The 22,036-nt window shown below is 38.2% G+C and overlaps 1 protein-coding gene across 1 annotated transcript; it reads left to right on the forward strand.

Moving 5' to 3' along the window:
* The first annotated feature begins 862 nt into the window (after positions 1–862).
* Positions 863–19,136, forward strand: trpc4a (transient receptor potential cation channel, subfamily C, member 4a). The gene is made up of 14 exons (XM_062432508.1): positions 863–1,021; positions 1,516–1,734; positions 5,748–5,888; positions 6,428–6,604; positions 7,412–7,612; positions 14,230–14,575; positions 15,019–15,158; positions 15,246–15,446; positions 15,566–15,687; positions 15,968–16,163; positions 16,264–16,458; positions 17,162–17,203; positions 17,685–17,774; positions 18,444–19,136. The coding sequence occupies exons 1-14, from the start codon at positions 863–865 to the stop codon at positions 19,134–19,136; spliced, it is 2,922 nt and encodes a 973-aa protein (XP_062288492.1).
* Positions 19,137–22,036: the final 2,900 nt, after the last annotated feature.

A 22,036-nucleotide genomic window follows, 5' to 3' on the forward strand; every position in this document is an offset into this window, starting at 1 on the left:
TACTGATGATCGCACTGCACAGTGTGAATGTCACTGTGTCACTGTGAGGGCTTGTTTTTGAGAGGAAGCACAGGCAAAAGTGCTGCAAGTCTCCCTTTGCTGTCACCAGGCAACCACTAAGTCAGCTGCTGTCAATGAATTAGGAAGCATTGTTAATGACATTAACTAAAGCGGCTGGTAACTCAAGAATAAATATATTAGCATCTGTTTCAGCTGCAACACTACAGGACTCTCACTATCATGGTGTCTCTTGGTGAAGCAAATTGTGCCGGAGCTCAATTTAGTATAGAATTACCTGACCTGAACCAAGAAAACAATTTAGTGATGAGAGGTGCTTTTCTACCCTTCTAATTTTTCTATTTTTAAAAATATCTCTTACTAACTTTCATATCTTTTGTATCTTCTCTTTTAGTGCATCTGTGTAACAACAAAAAATGTGAGACATTCAATTTGGAGAAATGCGAGGCCCTTGGAAGGCAAAAGGAAAAATTGCTCCAAAGTTTTTAATTTTTTAATGTTTTTAATTTAATGTACTCAAATTCAATTCAGGTTTTAAAATCTGTAATTTTCCTTTATACTACAGACTTTTTTCACTCCAGTTGCATGTATTACACAGGTCATATGAATGGCCAGGGATAAGGCACCCGCTTCATGTCTCCTTTCATATAATCCTCTCACCGCTTTCCCCTTCCACTTGTTCTATCTTTTTCATCTTTGCTGTCCTCTGGAAGCTGATAATAACAACAACATGTGCATTCATCCTGTAACACCTTTGTCCCTGTCCCCTCTAGTGTAAACTCCCCCAGCCTGGAAGCATCAGTAGCAGTGTTAGCAGGGAGCTGTTAAGCTGAAGCCCAGGGAGATGTCACAGCTGTACTACCGACGGACTGACAGCTCCTCGTACCGGGACCGCATCCCGCTGAGAATTGTACGGGCCGAGTCGGAGCTGTCACCGCTGGAGAAGGCCTACCTTGGAGCTGTGGAGAAGGGGGACTATGCTAGTGTCAAACAGGCTCTTGAGGTGTGTGTGTGTGTGTGTGTGTGTGTGTCTCTTGCGTGAATGGCATGAATGGATGGATTGATACTAAAGGTGTGATCAAATTGGACTGATTTAGAAAAAAATATAGGCAATGTGCGACCATGATGATAATTTCCAGGAACATCTCATGCCTTTATTTATCTTTTAGTTTGACACTTGTTTTGAGTCCGAAAAAACCTAGGATGGCTGAAACATTGTTAAAAAGGGGGATATATATTATAGTAATGCAGTTAATAATACAATTGTTGTACAATGAGTTGCAGAAAAGAGAGTTCAGAAAAATCAAACTTCAGCTGCACTGTATCACAGTGTCCTCTGCAAATCACTGATGACATAATGCAATAGCCATTTGAATTTGCACACCTAAGTTGTCCATACAGAGTTGGAGGACAAAGGGGTCACTGCTGCAAACAGTTTTCCAAAGTTTTCCAAAGACTTTGACTGTAAAAATTACTGTTCCTTATTAATTTTGTCAGGAGGCAGAGATCTACTTCAAGATCAACATCAACTGCATCGACCCTCTTGGCCGCACAGCTCTGCTGATTGCCATTGAGAACGAGAACCTAGAAATCATTGAGCTCGTGCTGAGCTTCAACGTCTACGTCGGCGATGCTCTCCTACATGCTATCCGTAAGGAAGTGGTGGGGGCTGTGGAGCTGCTGCTAAATCACAAGAAGTCTAGTGGCGGCATGCAGGTAAGAAGGGGACTAAGGGGAATGGAATGAGTTCAAAATAAGGAGTGCTTTATTCATGCCGGTGTTCAGGGTGCAGATAGGAAGCAGCTGACAAGGCTTGGGGATGCTAAGAGAAACACTGGTTTACTGATATGCATCTTACTCCAAAAGAAATATATTCCTTTTTTTTAATTTGAACTTTTTTCCCTGCAACCATATTGTGTCATTGTGTATTTTGGTATTTTGGAATGACTTCAGCATAAATGTTTTCTTGTTTTTTTTTTTAGATTTAGTAGCAATTATACTACTTGAATTTTGAGGGGACCTTTGTCAGTTATGCTCCCATAACAAAAACTCCATTCTTGCTGTTTTTCAGGCCCTAGAAAACTGATCATGAGGCCAAAGTAATTCCATCTTAAAACCAAACAACAGGATCCACAGCAGCCACGGGCACAGTGGCTCACATGCCAGATCCCAAGAGAAATTTCAGATCTAGCTGAATGATAGTGTGCATCATCAGTCAATAAAATGCATGTACTCATTGTATAACTTGTAAACTTCTCGCATTTGCCTCAAGCTTTTTGTGCCATTCAAAATAATGACCTAGTGTTGTTGGCAACAACAAAGGCAAAAGCTGTCTTCATAAGCTTTTGTCATATGGAAAAGGGAATGACTATGTTTACTGGCAGAAAATAACACATGTATTTTGTCCAAAGTTATAGTGTATTCATGATTTTATTTTGGTTAAATGCTGTAAGGATGCTGATCAGTTTGAGAACACAGCAAAAATCCCTCCTTCTAGTTGTTGAGAATTTCCTGTATAATTTTTAATTACAGTATCAAAAAACAGATACAGTCTAATTAATTTCAGATTGTTGAGATTTTCCTGTTACATATTTTAATTACTGTATCAAAAAAAAAAAACATCAAATAAATTTCAGAATGGTGACCCTTTGCCCTCCACTTAAGGACAGGAGGGCATGTTGTTATACTGCATACATGCTTCATATGCTTTCTCTATCTTTAATAGTGATGCACACTAAACCACTCAAGTAAAATAGAGAAAAAATAGAGAAATAGAGGAAAAGAGAAGAATGTATTAGGCAAAAAAAAAGATAGCACAAGTGTTGCAGATGTGAAGCATAAGATGAAACGATAGTTTAGGCTTGTGTGTTAAATGGATTTGGTTTAAATGGAGATACAGAGGCCAGAATTTCCAGTCCAAACCCCTCAGCTGTGAAATCTATCAGATGCCACATTTCCTCTTTACCTTAATGCCTTCGCAAGATAGTGCTCATTCCCATCATATAAGTAGGTTTAGAGAATAGATAGTTCTGGCGCTATCCTATCTCCCCAAGAGAAACTCATTGATTATATTAAGAGGCTGTCTGGGAAAAGTGCATCAAATTTGTTGCCTGTGTTTTCTCGAAGACTTATTAATATGAAGATTCATTTCGGGCTCTTCTGGAATTGTTTGTATTTTTTATTTTGCCGGCTGCTGGAATGATGTGTTGGAAATAATCTCACAAATAGCGGTGGCTTATTTGTTTTCCATAGAGGAGGGCATCGGATATCAGCTTTTAAACAGCCTCATGTATTATCCCCTATGCATGTGTCAGAGACACAAATATTATAGCTCACTGTATTTCTAAATTGAAAAGTCCTTTGTGTGTGTTATAGTGTTCTTTTTTATTTTTATTTTTTTTTTACAATTGTCCATTTTGCTCTTTGTTTTCTGGGTTACTGCGAAACCTACATACCATGTGCATACATACCAAGACAGTTATGTAAGGGAATCCCTCTCCTTCAGACAATATGTTCATATCACAGCATGATGTAAAGTAAACAAAAGCAAAGACTTGAGGTCATTTTCCGCATTGTCATTCAAATATAAAACTGCTCAGTGTCCTATTTTTCACATCTCTCTAAACAGCATTTGTGATTGTGTAGGGTGACAAGTGAAAAGCAATGTGGAGGCTTAAAAAAGACCACAGTGAAAACAAAAGTGCAGCACACTGTGAAGCCTCACAGCCAGCAGATGCTAATGTTGCATTTTTAATTAATATGCGGACGGCGAATGCCTCTAATGTGAGCAACAAATATGCATTACATGGACGAGTGGGCTATAATTCCATTTCTTTTCTCCACTTTTATCATAACTTCACATCTACAAGCCTGTATTCCTCCTGCTCTGTGCCTGGGCACAGGCCAAGGATGTTTGATGTAGATTATTTGATGTCCCACCTCCTCCCACATGGAGAACAGAGTTTATAACTTATTAGATCACGCTCCTCTGTGAAATGATGACTCTCAGACATGGCTTTATGCCACTCTTTGAAACTGAGAGTAATCTACACAGGTATGTAGTATCCTTAGTGTGTTAAAAATGACTTCTGGGATGAATATATAAAAGAGTAAATATCAGCCCTTGTCTTAAATGTGACTTGTGCACTGCATTTACATCTATTGTTGGTCACTTTTAGGCATTTTTAGAATTAAATGAAAACTACAAATGGCTGTAAAATGTGGATAAATTGTTGTGTTGTCACAAAACCCCCACGAAAAAAGACTTGTTTCACTATCAGAATTTGATCCATTCAGTCTAATAACCTTTGGAAGAGTCACATGATTAAATTATTTATTTTTCATTCAAGTTGGAGAGAGCTAACCGCAAGTTAGCCAGCTAAACTAGTGGAAGTCTGTAGTGTACATGCTCAACCCCTAGAGCATATGCAGTATGCATTTTTGCCGCCAGTGTGGAAATGTAAAATCCAACACCAGATTAAATTCTCCAGTATACTGTGAAATACAGAGAGATTTATCTGGTGGTGATAAACTTAATCAGCATTGTGTGAACTCATTTGGCAATGGCTGAACATAGCAGACTTTAATTTATATGTAAAAGTTCCGCACTGCAGGTTTAAAGCACTCAAGTTGACTTTTTCTCATTTGTCCCTTGTCACCTCACTTGTCGGCCTGTCATTCTGTTGTACTGTCACTTATGTCTTGTCATGTGGAAAAGTGCCATTGGAAAGCCTCATGCTGCTTGCAGATTACATTGTGCTATAGATGAGAACACTTAACTACCTCTGAAAGATCAATATCAAAACATTATTTTTTTTTTTCTCCAGTATTTTAAGGTACTGAAATTCATGTCTGTCCCTTGAAAGAAAAGTCAATTTTGGTATCAAGCCTTCAGGTCAGAATGACAATTTTCTGTGTGTGTGAGTCATCTTAGATTATAAGCATATACAGTAGAAAGAACATTTTCCTTCAAACTGCTAGTCTCTCAAGTCTTCAACATTAGTCTTGGTTAAGCTCTACAATTAGAGCCCATTATTCCCATCTATACTCATTCTGTGTCAAGCTGCTAAATGGGTCCTTACCTATTGCATGTTTATCCTCCAACTATTCTCTGACTCTCTTCCCTCTCTCTCCTCCCCTTCTCTCCCTCACCACTGCATCAGATAATAGGCCTTCAATTAAAAGAAGTGAAAAGGGCCATCTTATTCCTCTGCAGCCCGCAGCCGTGTATTCCTACTGACTGACATGGGAATAGTAAAACGGCTTTGCTGGAGTGGATGATAAGGAGGATAGGTGGAATGAGTTTCTTTCTGAGCATAATGATTCCCTCTGAAATGTGTGGAATACTGATGCGTTTACTACACTGTGGCCTCTAGCCTTTACAACAATCTTAATACGAATGGCATGTTGTGTGCAACTTTGACCAAGGACAGTATTTCTCACTGGTATTTGAACAGTTTTCACTGCAGCTGCCAAAAACCCCAATGACTGTTTTCCTGATCCTGTTTATGCCATTTTACTGCACTGTTGGCGACCTTTGAACTGCACTCTGCTCTGTGCTTAAACAAACCAATTACGTCTACAATGCTCTGAGCGTGTCAGTTAAACCTGGCAGACGGGGAGGAAAATACGGCAATATATCAAGAGGCCAAGGCCAAATATCCTGCTTCTAAAGCTTCTTTCAATACATGTGTGATTGAAGCGTTTTATTCTCTTGTCTTCCCTGAAAGGTTCCTCCAATCTTATTGGACAAGCAGTTCTCTGACTTCACCCCTGACATTACTCCCATCATCCTCGCTGCACACACCAACAACTATGAAATTATCAAGCTGCTGGTGCAGAAAGGAGTGTCTATGCCGCAGCCACATGAGGTGGGCCAAGCTGATTTGTGGTGTCAATTGTATGTATTTGTATTTGTGTTTCACTGTTTCGCATCGGCTTCAAATCTTATTGTTCTGAAAGGTCAGCAACCTCTAAAGGAATAAGTACAAGCATTGTTTGTAACTTAATTACAGCACATTTTTGACATTATCCAGTGGGGCTTTAAAGTGTAAAAAGGGTAATAGAATCAATCAATATGGTATTTACATACTGGGTATAAAGTATGGTATGCATACATACTATAAAGTGTTTGACATAAGATTTTATTTATTAAATGCACAATCAAATATCATTTCTGGTGCTCAAAAATAGTCAATAAAAAGTTTAAATATGCTGACAATTTATTTATGGGTCTGACCGGATCTGAATGCTAAATAAGTATATTACTATATAATATACCCAGGCATGACAGAGTATTTACATAATAGACACAGTGCCTGCATTACTAGACTGGAACATGATCTACTGTATTACTAAACACTGGTGAGCCTCATTAAAACGTGTCCTTGGTTTGTTTGATTTGTTGCAGGTGCGCTGTAACTGTGTGGAGTGTGTGTCTAGCTCAGACGTGGACAGCCTGCGGCACTCGCGCTCACGCCTCAACATCTACAAAGCTCTGTCGAGTCCATCACTAATTGCACTCTCCAGCGAGGACCCCTTCCTCACTGCGTTCAGGCTCAGCTGGGAGCTGCAGGAGCTCAGCAAGGTGAGGGAAAGAGAGCAGGCTAATAGTGAAGCCGAAACATCATTTGGATTTTGAAATCCATTTGAAAAGAACTGAAATATTAGCTGGATGTTGGATTAATTAACCTCTGCACGCTGAGCAGCTTTCATTATACCATTATGTGACATTCAATGGCATGTCAATTTATTAGGCAGGCATATCAGTATGAATATAAATTGCTGTTTGTGAATGTCATTTCATAATGAAAAATACACAGAGGTCAGCTATGAAAATGTATTCATGTAATCACAAAACTGGATCCTGGTCTGCTCCAGTTTATGATGTTTCCAGTTTAATTTGATTAAAACTATTATTGAATTTATCACTCCTTATTTCTCTGAACTTTTTTAGTACAACTTAATGCAGTAATTAATAGAAGTAAGAATATTTCAGTTGCTTTAATTAAATCATAATAGAAACATTTCCTAATAGTTGATCTTTGCATCAGACTGTCTTTGTTATATTAGTCTCTGGGGTCTGCGTATTCCCAGAGTATTATGTATTTTAGTTTAACATTTTGTGCACTACACTCATCCCATTTTATTTGAGAGATGAAAACATATTCGTAGATCCGGAATATATGATGAAAAGCATTTGAAAGCAAGTAAACACATTTGAAACAGCATCATGACACAAAATACCCATAGGCAAGAGTTGATTCAACTTTCTACACATACTTGTAGTGTGAGATTATCTTTGATTTACATCCCAGCTCCCAGGCTCACTTTCTTGAACATTTCATGTTTAGTGCTATCTGTATACTGTATACACTCCCACTCTGTGTTTCAGGTAGAGAATGAGTTCAAATCAGAGTATGAGGAGCTGTCTCAGCAGTGCAAACAGTTTGCCAAGGACCTCTTGGACCAGACAAGGAGTTCCAGAGAGCTGGAGATGATCCTCAACTACAGAGATGACATCAACTTATTGGTCGAAGAGGGCAACAGTGACCTGGCAAGACTCAAACTAGCTATAAAGTACCACCAAAAAGAGGTAAGCATGATGCGTACTATTCGAGCATAATGTTAATATTAATCATCAGTTTATGATTACAGACTAATCCACAGCTTTCTGAGTTGATCGGAAAGCAAAAGCTATGAAAGATTAGCAGTTTGAATGAGTGACTGCTACAGCAAGACATCTATAGATAATATGATTTTCATGTTCCCATTATATCACCTTTAAGACAAGTTAACTAATGATTTTTTAGTATTTAATTATTTGCTGATTATTTTCTCAATTAATCGGTTAGTTGTTTGGTGTATAAAGTGTCATCACTGTTTCCGAAAGCCCAAGGTGACATTCTCAAATGTCTTGTTTTTTTCCCACAAAGATACTCGGTTTACCATCAAATAAGAAACCAGAAAATATTCACAGTTGATGAGCTGGAACCAGAGAATTTTTAAATGTTTTCTTTAAAAATGTTAATCAATTATCAAAATAGTCAGTGATTAATTTAATGTTGATCAGCTAATCAATTATTGACTAATTGTTACAGCTCTAGTCAAAACACACTCAAAATAAATAAGAAATCACATCTTTTTTACACATTTCTCTTTTGCTATTTTATCATATACTGTCTGGTATTGTTTACTACATTATCTACAGTTTGTTGTTAAACTTGCCCCTAGTAACTTCCACTGCACTGTACATCAGGTGGACGACTGCCAAGCCTCAAGTTTTTGCTGTACTGAGCCATTACTAAATGTTCTCTCACAGGTGCCACTGCCAGCCAAGATGAACTGGTGTAATGACGTTATATTGGCATCAGGTTCTCTTTAATGATACCAGACACTGGTTTGGACAGGACCTTATCTGTTTTCTGGCAGGTCATAGAGGTGACAGATTTGATTAGATTTGAACCAACATGTACACTTCTAGGAATTAAGGTAAAAACTAAATGATAAATGTGATAGATATGATGAATGGTCATTATGTTTTGAAAGCTGCTGCTGTATTTCAGTGCCTCCAGACTATATGGTCTCCAACGTTTAATGCAGAACATGCCCTGTATATCTGTTCTTAATGCACTGGAAAAGTAGATGGTTATTAAGTATTAAGTGCTTTTACATTCCAGTTTCGGTTTCCTAGAGAGTAAATTGGGCTGTTTCATCTAGCAGCTCTTTAGGACATGAACTGCATTTTAAACACATAAATAATTATTAGGGGAAATGGCTCAAACCTGATAACTCCACAGCAACACTTCCTTTTATGGTCCACTGATTTCATAGTTTTGTTTCTGTTGTGTGAGAAACCTTCTTACTTCTTAAAGCTAATTTAAAGGTGCATATTAATTCCGATATACACAGTATATATAAACCTTGACTGTCTATGGTTTAGGGAGATGTGTCTTTGTAGCATTTTTCCTTCACATGCAGTCAAACTCATTGTAACTGATGACTAATTACTTAGTTATGGCTGGAATCTCTAGACAATTATCTACTTTTACTATATATTTAGCTGGTCTATAAAAATGATCAGAAAATCAAATAACTGATGCAAGAGTCTTGTTTTTTTGTGATGACTGGTAGTTGCAGGAAGGCTGGTTTTTGATAAAGTTGCTAAAATATGGAGGCAGAAAGCTTCCTCAGGCAAAAAGGTTAAATAGATATTACACTGCAAAATTGTTCCACTGAATATAAAAGTGAAGAAGAAACGATGAAGAAGCAGACACATTACTCCCAGGAGTGACCTGTAATTCATTCAGCTGTCTTTTGCTGGGAGCTCTGCCTGGCTGTCAGTGCAGACGCACTTTTGTAAGAGTCTCAATTTATGACATCGCTGTCTCCTTCTTAATCCATACAATTGTTGAACATCATGAGACACAGATTGGCAGATGAGTCAAAAAAAGACAATTTGGAATAAGGGAAGTCCACAGGTGGACATAATGATGGACAGTCTCCCTCATGTTACCCAACCTCTCTGTTGCTAGCCAATATTTCATTGCACACACACACTGTAAACAACCTCTGCCACAACTGTCCCACCACTCATCTCCTCTCCACGGGAGTGTTTTAATTATCCAGGAGCTTTCTCAATATGCCCTTCTCCTGCATCCCATCTATAATACTCTTCGATCATACTTGGACTTTGATGGAGGACAGTGTGATATATGTAACAATCGACCCAGATGCCCTTTTAAAATGATAAATGCCCTAGCTACCTAGACTTGTTAGCAGTCATTTCAAGGCAAAGTTATTCCCCTGGAAATGTTCATTCAATTGCGCTGGCAATAGACAGGTATGTGTGCTGCAAGAAGATAATAGAGAGTGATTGATGGATTTGAACATAAAAACCCTCTTTTTATCAAGTCATTTTTGTCTGTAACTGATTCCTTCAGTCTTATTTTCCTAAAATAAAATAAAAATCTGCCATTGAAGATCACTGCCCTATTCTTTCTGCTTTCAAGACTTTCTAGAAAAAAACCTTGAAATTCATGTATTTCTATTAAAAAACAGATTAAAATAACCTTACTACATTGGGAGATTTTTTTACTCGGTTTAAGAAAATAGCATTAATGGGACTCATAAATTATCACAGACTCACTTTAGACAAAGCGATTATTTATAGTATTGATTGTATTCAGAGTGTGTAGTAATGATGTAGCTGCTGCTTGTAGCTTTGCAGCACGTGAAGTCTTGTGAGGGAGCTATGTGAAATTAACAGTTACTGTGTCAGCACTTTGCCATAAGGTGTTTGGGTGCCATTTTGTGTGGTTTTGTAAACTTTTACTTGATTTAAAGAAAGGAAATGACTGAAATTCTTCTCAAATGAGAATCTGACGTTTTGCTGCAGTCTCTTGAGAAAGCATGATGACATATGTACAGTGTAAATGTTCACACACACACACACACACACACACACACACACACACACACACACATGCAGAGGGATTTATAGAAATGGCCTTGTGCTTGTGACAGATAATCTTTAAGCCAGACAGGGTTTTGCTCCCTGTAAGACATTGGGCGTTAAGTGGACACTTAGTTGAACTGGAAAGGTTTATTTGACTTATGTTCAGGGTGTTCTGTCTGCAGCGTGATCACCACTCATTTCTTTCAGAGATTTTGAGACAAACACTCAAGCTCCTATAATTGGCATGACACTCAGCCTGAATGTGTGATGTTTTTTAAAATAAAGCTGGCTGTTGTTGAGGTTGTAGTGTTTCAACTGAACACTGAAAGACAGTTCTCCTCTTAACCCTCTTATGCCTGTGAGTGTCTGTGTGCACACTTGTTCATGTTTTTGTATTTTTTTCTTTCATCTGTGTGTGTTTTCCAGATTTGCAGCCACTGTGCTCCCAGGGTTTAGAAAGGCAATTGATAATAGTCTAAAGAGAAATCTCCGCAGGCCTCCCATCTAAAGAGCTGAGCTAACAGAGAAGTCTGCTCATGCAGTGGGAGGCCAAATAAGCTAAATATGATAAGCAACACATACACAGCCAATAGCTGATTATCCCCTTTACCATCCTGAGGGTATCAACAGTGGATTACTCTCTTTTACAATGTGCTTACAGAAATGTAGGTGAGTACGCTGAATAATCAAAAGTGCTAGTGAAAACTCACTTTAATGTTTGAAATTCTCAGAGGCACCATGGGAAACCTATCTATTTTACATGCTGTAGTTTGACGTTGCCCCCTGGTGATATCTCATAAAAACTGCAATTCAGTATTTTAAATGGTTTGTCAGTCTCCATTAAATAAGTGTTTTGTATGTAGTAAATGACCATTAGCACTCAATCCACTTTGACAAATACTGGTATCTGTTCACTGGTACATTCACAAGTCAGTCTTCAGTGCTCAGCAATATTCAGCCTTCAAGTTGTAGTTCTCATACAAAAACAATCTCACATTATTGCCCCGCTTTTTCACTTGTTCTAATAAGTTTCAGGAGTAAGTAAGTAAGTAAGTTGCTATGAGGATGTTGGACAGTTGTTCTTATGTGCTTTGATTTTTAGTAGTACTCAGTTCATATTGTACATATTGCTACATTTTGAAAATGGATATTTTCAGTGCCAGCTTTCACATTTGTGCTGTTTTAGTAGCACAGTCCATCAACACTCCAGTTCAGTTGCATTAAAGGTGACAGACTGTGTGATCATCTATGTTTATTGACTCTACTCTAATGCTATATTTTAACCTTGAAGTTTATGTACAGATGGAGAGGTTTGTAGCCTTTAGATTGATTCATTTGTAACATGTATAAATGGATGATGACTATACAGGTAAACACAACAAATCTTTCTGTATACGTGCAATGCAAGAATAAAAAACAAATCCTAAATTTACACTGTGCAAACTCTAACACACTCAGAATGGATATGCTTTCCATCTGAGTGTCCCTGTAAGTGAAGATGATCAAATCTTGTAGATAATCTTAGAAGATTTTGCACACACAAACCAGCAAATGTGTAAATTCATGGCTTTTCTAGAATGAAATAGTGATATGGAGAGTGCTATATTGAGAGAACTTTATTCTTCTTTTGAAAAACATTTAAAATAATCAATTCGAACTTGTAAATCGGAAGGTAATTCTGTCTGTGAAAGTGCGGAAAAATTCTAGCAGAGCTGCTGTTAAACGTGTCTTCACAGAGCGAGAAAGCATCCTCACCTCAGTGATAAGCACCAACCTGCCACTTTTGGACAGTTGACTATGGAGTGGACTCTTGACTTAGTGGACTTGACACCAGGAGAGATTCTGTTTGAGTTGTGCTTGTGTGAATGAGCCACCACTGAGCCACCACTCACGAGTTTTGTAAGTGATAGTGACAGTGTATGGGAGGGTGCCATAAGAGAGGTTTGGACCTTCTCTATTTCAAAATTAAATAGTGTGAATATAATAAGTAAATAAAACCTTTTATGTAGACCACAGATTTCCATCATATAGTAACTGATTCGGGTTTGGAAAAAAATTATATTATTACAGCCCATGTGCTATGACAAATCAATTAGCATGGATACATTTCCTAATTCTAACATTAATTAGCTTAATTGACCTCATCAGCATCACTGTCTGTGTTTAATATATCATGCTGATTAAGGCAAGACATCAGGCAGCTCAAGTACCTCTTGTTTACTGTGATTAATTAGGAATACTACTCTGACAAGCAGTGAAAGATGTAAGCTAGTAATGTTGTTCCTGCCAGTAAGCCAAATTTAATTAATTATTTCATTAATTCCATGTCATGTTTGTGAATTGTGCCCCAAAAGTCCCAACACCTGCTACAAATCAATTGTCACAAAAATGACTGATGCTTTCTTTTAAATAGACGGAAAAAATCGATTTAAAGCTGCTGCTGAATTTGTATTATTTTCTGAGATAAAGTACTTCATAACAAGGCCAAGTCTGCACCCAGGGGTCTGCTTTAGATTTTCAGTACAACCTAATGAGGTTAGACTCTTTTTCTTTAATAAGGTTTATGTTCAGAAGTTTCTGTCATTTGGAAAAAGAATCCATGTGTATTCCCTGTATGCATTTCCTCTCAAGTTATGTGTTGATACTGTAGTTGATGTATGGAAATATGAGCCATTCTACTCCAACTCACACTCAAATAGGGATCTCTGGTTCCCATGATAACAAGACTGCAGAGTTGGTGAATTGGCACCTACCGATGCGGTTCGACACCTTGACTTTGATGTGGTGGCTCATTGTGATATTTCACAACATTTTGTGTGCTTTCCATAAGTGTGTTTGCTTGTGTGCCCATGTTGTTAGATTTATTTATAACATATGAGGGTTTTTTTTTCTTCTGTAACAGGGATGTATCACAAATAGATCCAGATTGTCACCAGATGGATGTTGTTGATGTAGCTTCAATCCATTTGGCTGAGGCAGTCCTACAGCACAGCTGTGGTTTTGATGCTTTGATATTTTGGCCTCAATGACAATTTTAAAACTGTACTCAGTTAGGAGGAGATGCATGCCATTATGACTTTTTTTTCCCACTTTCGTGATTGCATAAGCTTTGATCACAAAGCAACACAAAGCATCAAGCAATAGAAGAAAAAATATTTTCCACATGTTGATTTATGTTTCAAAAATGTTTAATCAGTCCTGTCGTGAGGAAGATATATCAAATGACTTCTGTTTCAGATGAAGGTCCCATCATAATCAGACTTTTCAGTTACATGTGCTGTATTATCTGAAGAAAATCAATAAAAAATGCAAAACAAACATCTTTTTTGAAAACGTGTTTATAATATATGTAGGAAAAATTATCTTAACTTTTCTTAAATTTTTCCTAAATTTCATAAGTGATATTGTAAAGAAATGAAGGGCTCCTTTTTAATGACCTTATTGCCTTCGAAGTTTCTCTTTTTCTTTTGTTTTATCTGTCAACGCAGCCATTGCCTGATCCTTAGAATTAGATAATTAGCCTTCGATTTTCAATTCTGACACCACCCACATATCTTCCTGCTATGCTTGTGTTTGCTCTAAGCTGCAGGTGCACCTTGTCAATAGGGCATTTTTTTCTGTGTAGTGTCATTGAATCTGAGCCTCAGGGTTCTGTCTCCCAGCACACTAACATGCTAGAATTGTACCTTAGATGAGTGCATAAGAGGATGAAACAGATGCAAAATACAACTCTCTCCTCTCTTTTCTTATTTAAGTTTGTAGCGCAGCCAAACTGCCAACAGCTCTTGGCATCACGCTGGTATGATGAGTTCCCCGGCTGGAGACGGCGCCACTGGGCAGGGAAGTTCTTCACCTGTGTTTTCATCGGCCTCCTCTACCCCTTGTTTGCTCTCTGCTACCTCATTGCTCCCAAGAGTCGTTACGGCCTCTTCATCCGCAAGCCTTTCATCAAGTTCATATGCCACACCGCGTCCTACCTGACCTTTCTGTTCCTGCTGCTCCTCGCCTCGCAACACATTGTCACCACAGAGCAGGACAGGCAGGACAGGCAGGGCCCCGCACCAACCACTGTGGAGTGGATGATCCTGCCCTGGGTGCTGGGTAAATACAAGTTAGAACTGAGGACACTGAGATAGATGAGACTGGTTGATTAAGTGAAAATATGATTAGTGATTGGTTGGCATCATTAGTCATAATAATATATGAAAATAACAAGAAAAAAGGGGAGATATTTGCATCACCCATTTTTAAAAAGTTTGTTCGTAGTCATATTATACACACCATGTTTTCTCCATCAGTTTGTTATGGCAGATTTCTCCAATTACTATGATACCCAGCAGCCAATGTTACTACTGAGAAGACATATTAGGGACATAACTCAGAGATATAGCAAATTAAGACCGATTGGAAACAAAAAGGGCTAGTTGTTTATTTATGGAATTATTTACTGGATGCCCCCAAACTCCATATACCTTATTCATTTCCATGTCTATGGTTTACGGTTATTGTTTGTGCACATGATCAGACAGTCTCTGTATTTCTAGGATTCATCTGGGCAGAGATCAAGCAAATGTGGGATGGTGGTTTCCAAGACTATGTCCATGACTGGTGGAACCTGATGGACTTTGTCATGAACTCTCTATACCTGGCCACCATCTCCCTCAAGATTGTAGCCTACACTAAGGTAACTAATAATCCATGAATGGCGCTAGAATAGACAAGGTGTAGTGTGTTCTCACTTTATCTGTTCCTCATCCTTTGTCCTGTTCAGTACAGTGGCCTTAAACCCAGGAACCAGTGGGAGATGTGGCACCCAACGCTAGTAGCTGAGGCAGTGTTTGCCATAGCCAACATTTTCAGCTCCCTGCGTCTCATCTCACTGTTCACAGCCAACTCTCATCTGGGGCCTCTGCAGATCTCTCTGGGGAGAATGCTTCTAGACATTTTGAAGTTCCTCTTCATCTACTGTCTGGTAACCACACAAATACCTGCACACAGGCCAGGAATGCAAACATGTGCACAGTAAATATGACAAAGACACAGACTGGCTTAAATAATTGCATCTGCTATGCACACACTGTCTTTCTTCAGGTCCTACTGGCCTTTGCTAATGGACTCAACCAGCTGTACTTTTACTATGAGACCAAGGCTTCAGATGAAAGGGGCAAATGCAAGGGTATCCGATGTGTGGAACAAAATAACGCTTTCTCCACGTGAGTTCACATAAATCTTAACTCGCTTACGTGTGATGGTGTGAAAGTCAACAACACAAAATAAAAAAGATGTGTCTGCGTATTTATTGCTGTTACTTGTTGCAAAATGTGTGAAAACATTTGAGACATTTTCAGTTATTATGATTAAAAATTATGTTTTAGCTGAATTACATTTCATTCAGTTGTTCATTTAATAACATTTTCACCTAACAATGATAACGCATCATATTTATGTGAGTAACTTACAGACAATTTTAAAACATGTATCTTCCCTTTGCAGGTTATTTGAGACCCTGCAGTCTCTCTTCTGGTCTATTTTTGGTCTGATCAGCCTGTATGTGACCAACGTGGACGCGGACCATCAGTTCACTGAGTTCGTCGGTGCCACCATGTTCGGCACCTACAACATCATCTCACTGGTGGTGCTCCTCAACATGCTCATAGCCATGATGAACAACTCCTACCAGCACATTGCTGTGAGCACAGATCAAACATACTGTGAACAAAAATCCAATAAATAATATATCTATTAAACACAAACTCTGCTTTTCTAATATGTCCCAACCTTGATTTCAGGATCATGCAGACATTGAGTGGAAGTTTGCCAGGACGAAGTTGTGGATGAGTTACTTTGAAGAAGGGGCCACTCTGCCACCCCCATTCAACATCATCCCCAGCCCCAAATCATTCTTGTACCTCATGTGCTGGATTAAGAAGCGAGTGTGCAAGAGGACGAACTCTAAGCGCCCTAAAACCTTTGGAACACTCGGGGTAAGTCAGGCGTCAAATGTATTAATGCTTTATGTGTTTCTCACAGACAGAAAGGAGATTGAAGAGCAAACTTATGAAACATGAGGTGTGGGTAGAGGTTTGTACTCAAAGGTTAAACAGGATTTTCCTGATCAAGGTCTGGAGAGGTGCTATTATTTTGTCAACCTAGACACAATACCCCAGCATGATGTGCTGTAATTTGTGCTGCCAGTCATTTTGTAAGAGCTGTAGAGCCGAATTAATCAGGAGCTGTTTGGTAATTGATTATTCAATTCAGTTACTGTTAATTAAAAGAATATCATTCCAAAAATTCTCTGTTTCTCAAATATGAGGATTTGCTGCTTTTCTTTATCATTTAAAGCAAACTGAATATCTTTGGGTTTTGGACTAATTATCCAATAAATAAGGAATTTGAAGACACTACCATGGACATTTGTCACTATTTTAAATCAATAATGAAAATAATTGTTAGTTACAAAGTAGAATACATTTTTCAAATGATAGAAATCTTATTTTAGAGATGTTTTGTTTTTGTCTTTTACTTTTTGTGTGATTCAACACTGAGGGGCCACATGTAGTGACACACCAACTGCAAAGTTTACAAATGCAAATGCATTTTACTGTGAAGAACTGTGTTTTGTTTTTTCTCTCATTTCCCACTCTGCCACTAACTCAACCTTTCTGACATCTTATGTCTGTGCAGAGACGAGCAGCGGAGAACCTGAGGATAAACCATCAGTATCAGGTAAATGTAGTCTCTTTCGTAGGTGTGTGTGTGTGTGTGTGTGTGTGTGTGTGTGTGTGTGTGTGTGTGTGTGTGTGTGTGTGTGTGTCTGTGTGTGTGTGTGTGTGTGTGTGTGTGTACATGTGAGTGACAGCTCACATAATCTGCACTTCCACTGCCTTTTTCAAATTTTCAATATCAGTCTTTCACTAGATCGCTTTTGCGATGTCTCATTCAATAGGCCAGACAGTTACACTCAGTGGAATGTTCATTGTAGTTCTCTGTAGTGAATTTCCTATTTGTCCACCTCAGTGGGGGGCTAGAAGTGTTCTTTATAGGAGATATAGCTTTCAATTTGTTTTCTTTTGTTCATATAGTGTCATCTTCTTCCTGACTGATTGACTGTGAGTTTTGTGTTGAGGTGACAATTTTATTTAATATTAGAAGAGTTTTCTCATGTTCAAAGCCTGCCCTGTTTATGGCATTTTTTTCACTGACGTAGGAGGTACTGAGAAACTTGGTGAAACGTTATGTTGCTGCCATGATCAGAGATGCCAAGACAGAGGAAGGCCTGACTGAAGAGAACTTTAAGGTAGGCTTGATTACTACAGAGAAATAATAAGACTTAAAGCTGTTATAATCAACATTTTCACATCAACAATGGATTATATTTTTGATAAATCGCTTTTACTGTTTAGTTCACTCTCTATGGTCATAGCAGGCAAGTGTTTTCAGTGAAAAACCCGTAAAATCCACCTGTCCATTTCTAGCTTCACACCATACAAAGAAAGCAATTAGTTGATGAACACAATGGGACATTCAGCTGTTAAAGAGCCAGATACTTTCCTGAGTAGTTGGTTGAGACTAAAAACAGTGCTAAAAGGATTGAGTCAAGACTCGCATTTCACACATCAACTGAATGCTAATGTTGTTCCATTTATGCTAGATGTGTAAACAGTATGTTAATAAGTTTGCCATATCAACTTAAAAGGTGATCATTTCTGTATGTCAATGTTTTGTTTGCTGCATGTTTCTGCTGTCCCAGGTGACCAAATTCAACATTTTGTTTTAAGTATAACACTTGAATGCAGACTTTGTTTGTTTGCCAGCTGTGATTTGAATCTTGGAAAGAAATTAATCACCCCCAAAGCTGCCATATTAAAATGTTTCTGTTCGCTTTGTAACCAACTTGCACTGATAGTTTAATAAAAAGCGTAAATTACTTTAGCAGGGGAGCTCACTTTCTGCTTTGCTCTTTCAGGAGCTGAAACAAGATATCTCCAGTTTTCGTTATGAGGTGATGGGCATGGTGAAGACAGGAAAACCTGCTCTACAGGGGGAAAGAAAGGCCAGTGCCAGCTCAGTGGAGTCCAGTCTTGCTTACCCCAATGCCTCACTCAAGGTGTCTCCCTGTCCGCAGAGTAGCCAGGCAAAAAGCAAACTCAACCGATTCAAGATCACCACATCCATCCTCAAGCAGTGCAGTTCTACAGCCTCACCGAGGCCACCAGAAGCCTTCAACGGTCTACCTAACGGACTCTTGGCCCTGGTCTGCGATGAGAGCTCCAGTGAAAAGTCAAGCCAGAGAAGAAATTTCCCCAAAGATATCACTGACTTTGGCTTGTTCCAGAAACGCCACTGGGGTAGCAACGAAGCCACGTCAGGCGCTGGAGAGAATTCTAGAAAGATGTACTGTTTGTCGGAGGAAGAAGGGGAATCTGTGGGCTCAGACAGAGAGGAGCAGGACAAAGAGCACACAGCAATGAGTAAGGATGAGAAAGGACTCCTGGAGATGGAAAAGAAGGAAGAGGCTACAGCGATTGAGGCCCCAAATGAAAAAAGAGAGCAGGATGGTGGAGAAAAAGAAACCAAGGATACAGACAAAGTGAGCACATCCCGCAGTGACTCAGTAGTTGATGGATGTTTTTCTGGGTCATCCAGTGAAGATGCATAAGCTTTGATGATACATGAACATACAGGACGATGTAAATGCTGGGCTGAGGACAGAGAGACTGACAATCAATGTGAGCTTCAAGCGTGTAAGTGTTAATGTTTGTTTTGCAAAGAGTCTAACTTTTCCAGTTATTACGAAACTAATGATCAGCTTTGATCTTTGGAGACTCAGGGAGGCCTTTGGTGTGTTTAATGCTGTTATATTAGCAGTGGGGACACAGCAACGGTGAACAGAACTATGTGAGCATCGTAAGGATTTAGATTTTATGATAAAGTCATTTCATCTTATCTCTTCCCTACAGATGATTGGAAAATAATTATTTCCTGAAACTGATAATTTCCTCTTTTTTTTATCAACGTATCCATCATTCATCACACTCTCTACTTCATCAATCTTTCTCTACCTCTTTTCCTTTCCTGTTTATCTGTACACTGCTTAACTCTCCTCATCCTAATCTCACTAGAGCAATAGATGTATTCTGTGAATCTCTGCCTTACACTGTCTCTTTCTGCACTTTACACACTTTACACTTGCATACTGTATTTAAAAATGTGCAAAGCTCGGATCATGCAACAACAATTCTGTCAATGTTTTTCTATGCAAAAACCTGGGATTGTGATTCTTGTACATTGTGCATTTAACACTGACAGTTCATGACAAGTATTCTTGTATGTAAACTACTGGAGAGCATGGCCGACTGGCAGTTAAAGAATAATGGGAGATATACAATATGAACACAGCCTATCAACTATTTAAAGCAAAATATTATTCACGTTTTATCACTACTGTAGAAAATAAACTTTTGATCAAATGTGCTGTTTTTAAATAGTACCTTTAGATGTCATGTTAGTTTGAATGAATGATGTTATAGAGAATAAAACATAGATTAAAAATAAACTCAAAAATACACTCATTAATGGCTTTGTTTCTTTTGTTCAGTGCAGATTGCAGATGGATACAGACACAAACATTCACTAATAATGGCTCATTGTGGAAACCTTTTTATTAAACAGAAATAACATGTTTGGCTTGCCATTTGCCCCAGGAAATACATGGCTGTGTTTGTGTCTGGATTTAACCTGTTGTGGTATACCTGTATATTCAGCTTTAACATTTTCTATGATGCCCATGTCTTGTGATTATAAAATAATGTATTATAATTATAAGAGATATAATAGACTATGATCCTTGCAATGTCAGTGAGCAATCAGCAATCATAAAGTATTATGATACTTGACGTTATAAGTCATTATTAAAATGCTCTGTGGTATGATTATTATTATGAGGTATTATGAATATGTATGAGTGCTTAAAAATATAATTATACAGTGCTATAAGCAGATTATGATGCATTGTAAGTACGTTTAAAATGCATGTGGCAATGCAATGTGGGTGTGTGGGTATCATAGAAAGTGTTGTATATTCTTGTCAGGACCAGTACCAGAACCAATAAGCGGTTATGATATTCCAACCTACTGGAGATCATGCATATACTCACTGATGTATAATGGGTTAACAGTTGACATGGCTTCCACATTTATATTTTTTGGCAGAAAAATAAATAATTCAAAATCTGTGAATAATTACATCCATATGCATCCCTCATTTAAAAGAGGTAGGTAAGGTATTTACAAGGCTCATTTCACTCCTATGGCTACAAATTGAAAACACATACGTTTGCAGTGAGGGATGATGCAGAGCTTCAGGATAAATGGTTTTGGAGGAGGCAAACATGCTTACTGGTTAGGGGTAATTGGAAAATACGCATTTTGAGATATTTTACATTAACAGTCAAATTATACATTTTACACTGGCACAGCAAGAGCTTATTGAACTGTCAGACAAGAATTATTTATAGAGCCATTGCTTGTTTAGAAAGATCATTTTTCTGGATTCTTTCCACTTTGCAAAATGCTTAATGTATTTAACACTTCTGAAGATTTAAAAGACAGATGTATAAACTTTATATTGATGATTTACTTTACATTTATATTTTAATTGAGGTACAAGCCAGAATCAGATATAATGTGTCCTGCAATTATTGTTTCTTTAGACTTAAACGTATTTGGGAGCAGGGAGACTTTTGCTCAAGGACCCCTGCAATTAATGTTAAACCTATTCTACAATTTGAGCTTCAGTTTATGTTGTTTATTTAATGGCTTTTGTGGTTTTGAGTCTTCACATGTAACACTGCCTTTTAGTTTAGTCTGGATTTTTTCGCCCTGTTTCCATTTTGCTCTCAGTTTCTGTAAATGGACGTCTCAAAAGCTTGTTGCCAATCGGCACTTTACCTCACTTTGGAAAGTGTTTCCTTTCGGTGCAAAATTGACTTACACTATTTTCTCTGGCTTTTGTTTTGTCCTTTGAAGATGAGTGCTTGTGTGTGAGAATGTGATGTTCAAACCAGGTAGTCAAACACTTCTTAATGACTTTCAGTGGCTGAAGAAACAAACGATGCAATTATGGTACAGAAGAAAAGCCCAACAGAAATCTTGGCTTCAAACAACATGATAACACAGTCCTATTTTAGAACAGAAGCCCATCACACTGTTTCAAAAGCTAATGTTTGAAAGCGAAGTTGTGTCAACATGTATTCTAACCCCTATAGACAGAATATGTTTTGTTCATTGTTCTGTTTTTTCAGCTGCTTTTTGCTACTTTCCTTCTTGTGCCTCTCAGTGGATTCTAAGTTCAATGACTGAACAAGTGACCAAGTGAGTGAAACACTGATGAAATATCCAACAGATGATGAAACTGTGCTCCATGTGTGATCAAAAGACTGCACTGAAATGCATTTAGGGTTGTAATGGATCTTCCAACTGCACTGAACCAGGCTGTTACAGTAGAAATGTATGTATACCAAGTGCACACAGTTGCATATATATTCATGCTCATACACA

Source organism: Scomber scombrus, chromosome 14 (assembly GCF_963691925.1).
Source record: "Scomber scombrus chromosome 14, fScoSco1.1, whole genome shotgun sequence".
NCBI lineage: Eukaryota > Metazoa > Chordata > Actinopteri > Scombriformes > Scombridae > Scomber > Scomber scombrus.

Excerpts from the sequence above, each read along its gene's own strand:
- trpc4a (XM_062432508.1), top strand. The coding sequence starts at position 863 with ATGTCACAGCTGTACTACCGACGGACTGACAGCTCCTCGTACCGGGAC. Across the intron at positions 5,889-6,427 it reads CTATGCCGCAGCCACATGAG|GTGCGCTGTAACTGTGTGGA; the intron begins GTGGGCCAAGCT and ends GATTTGTTGCAG. Across the intron at positions 16,459-17,161 it reads AAACCTTTGGAACACTCGGG|AGACGAGCAGCGGAGAACCT; the intron begins GTAAGTCAGGCG and ends ATGTCTGTGCAG.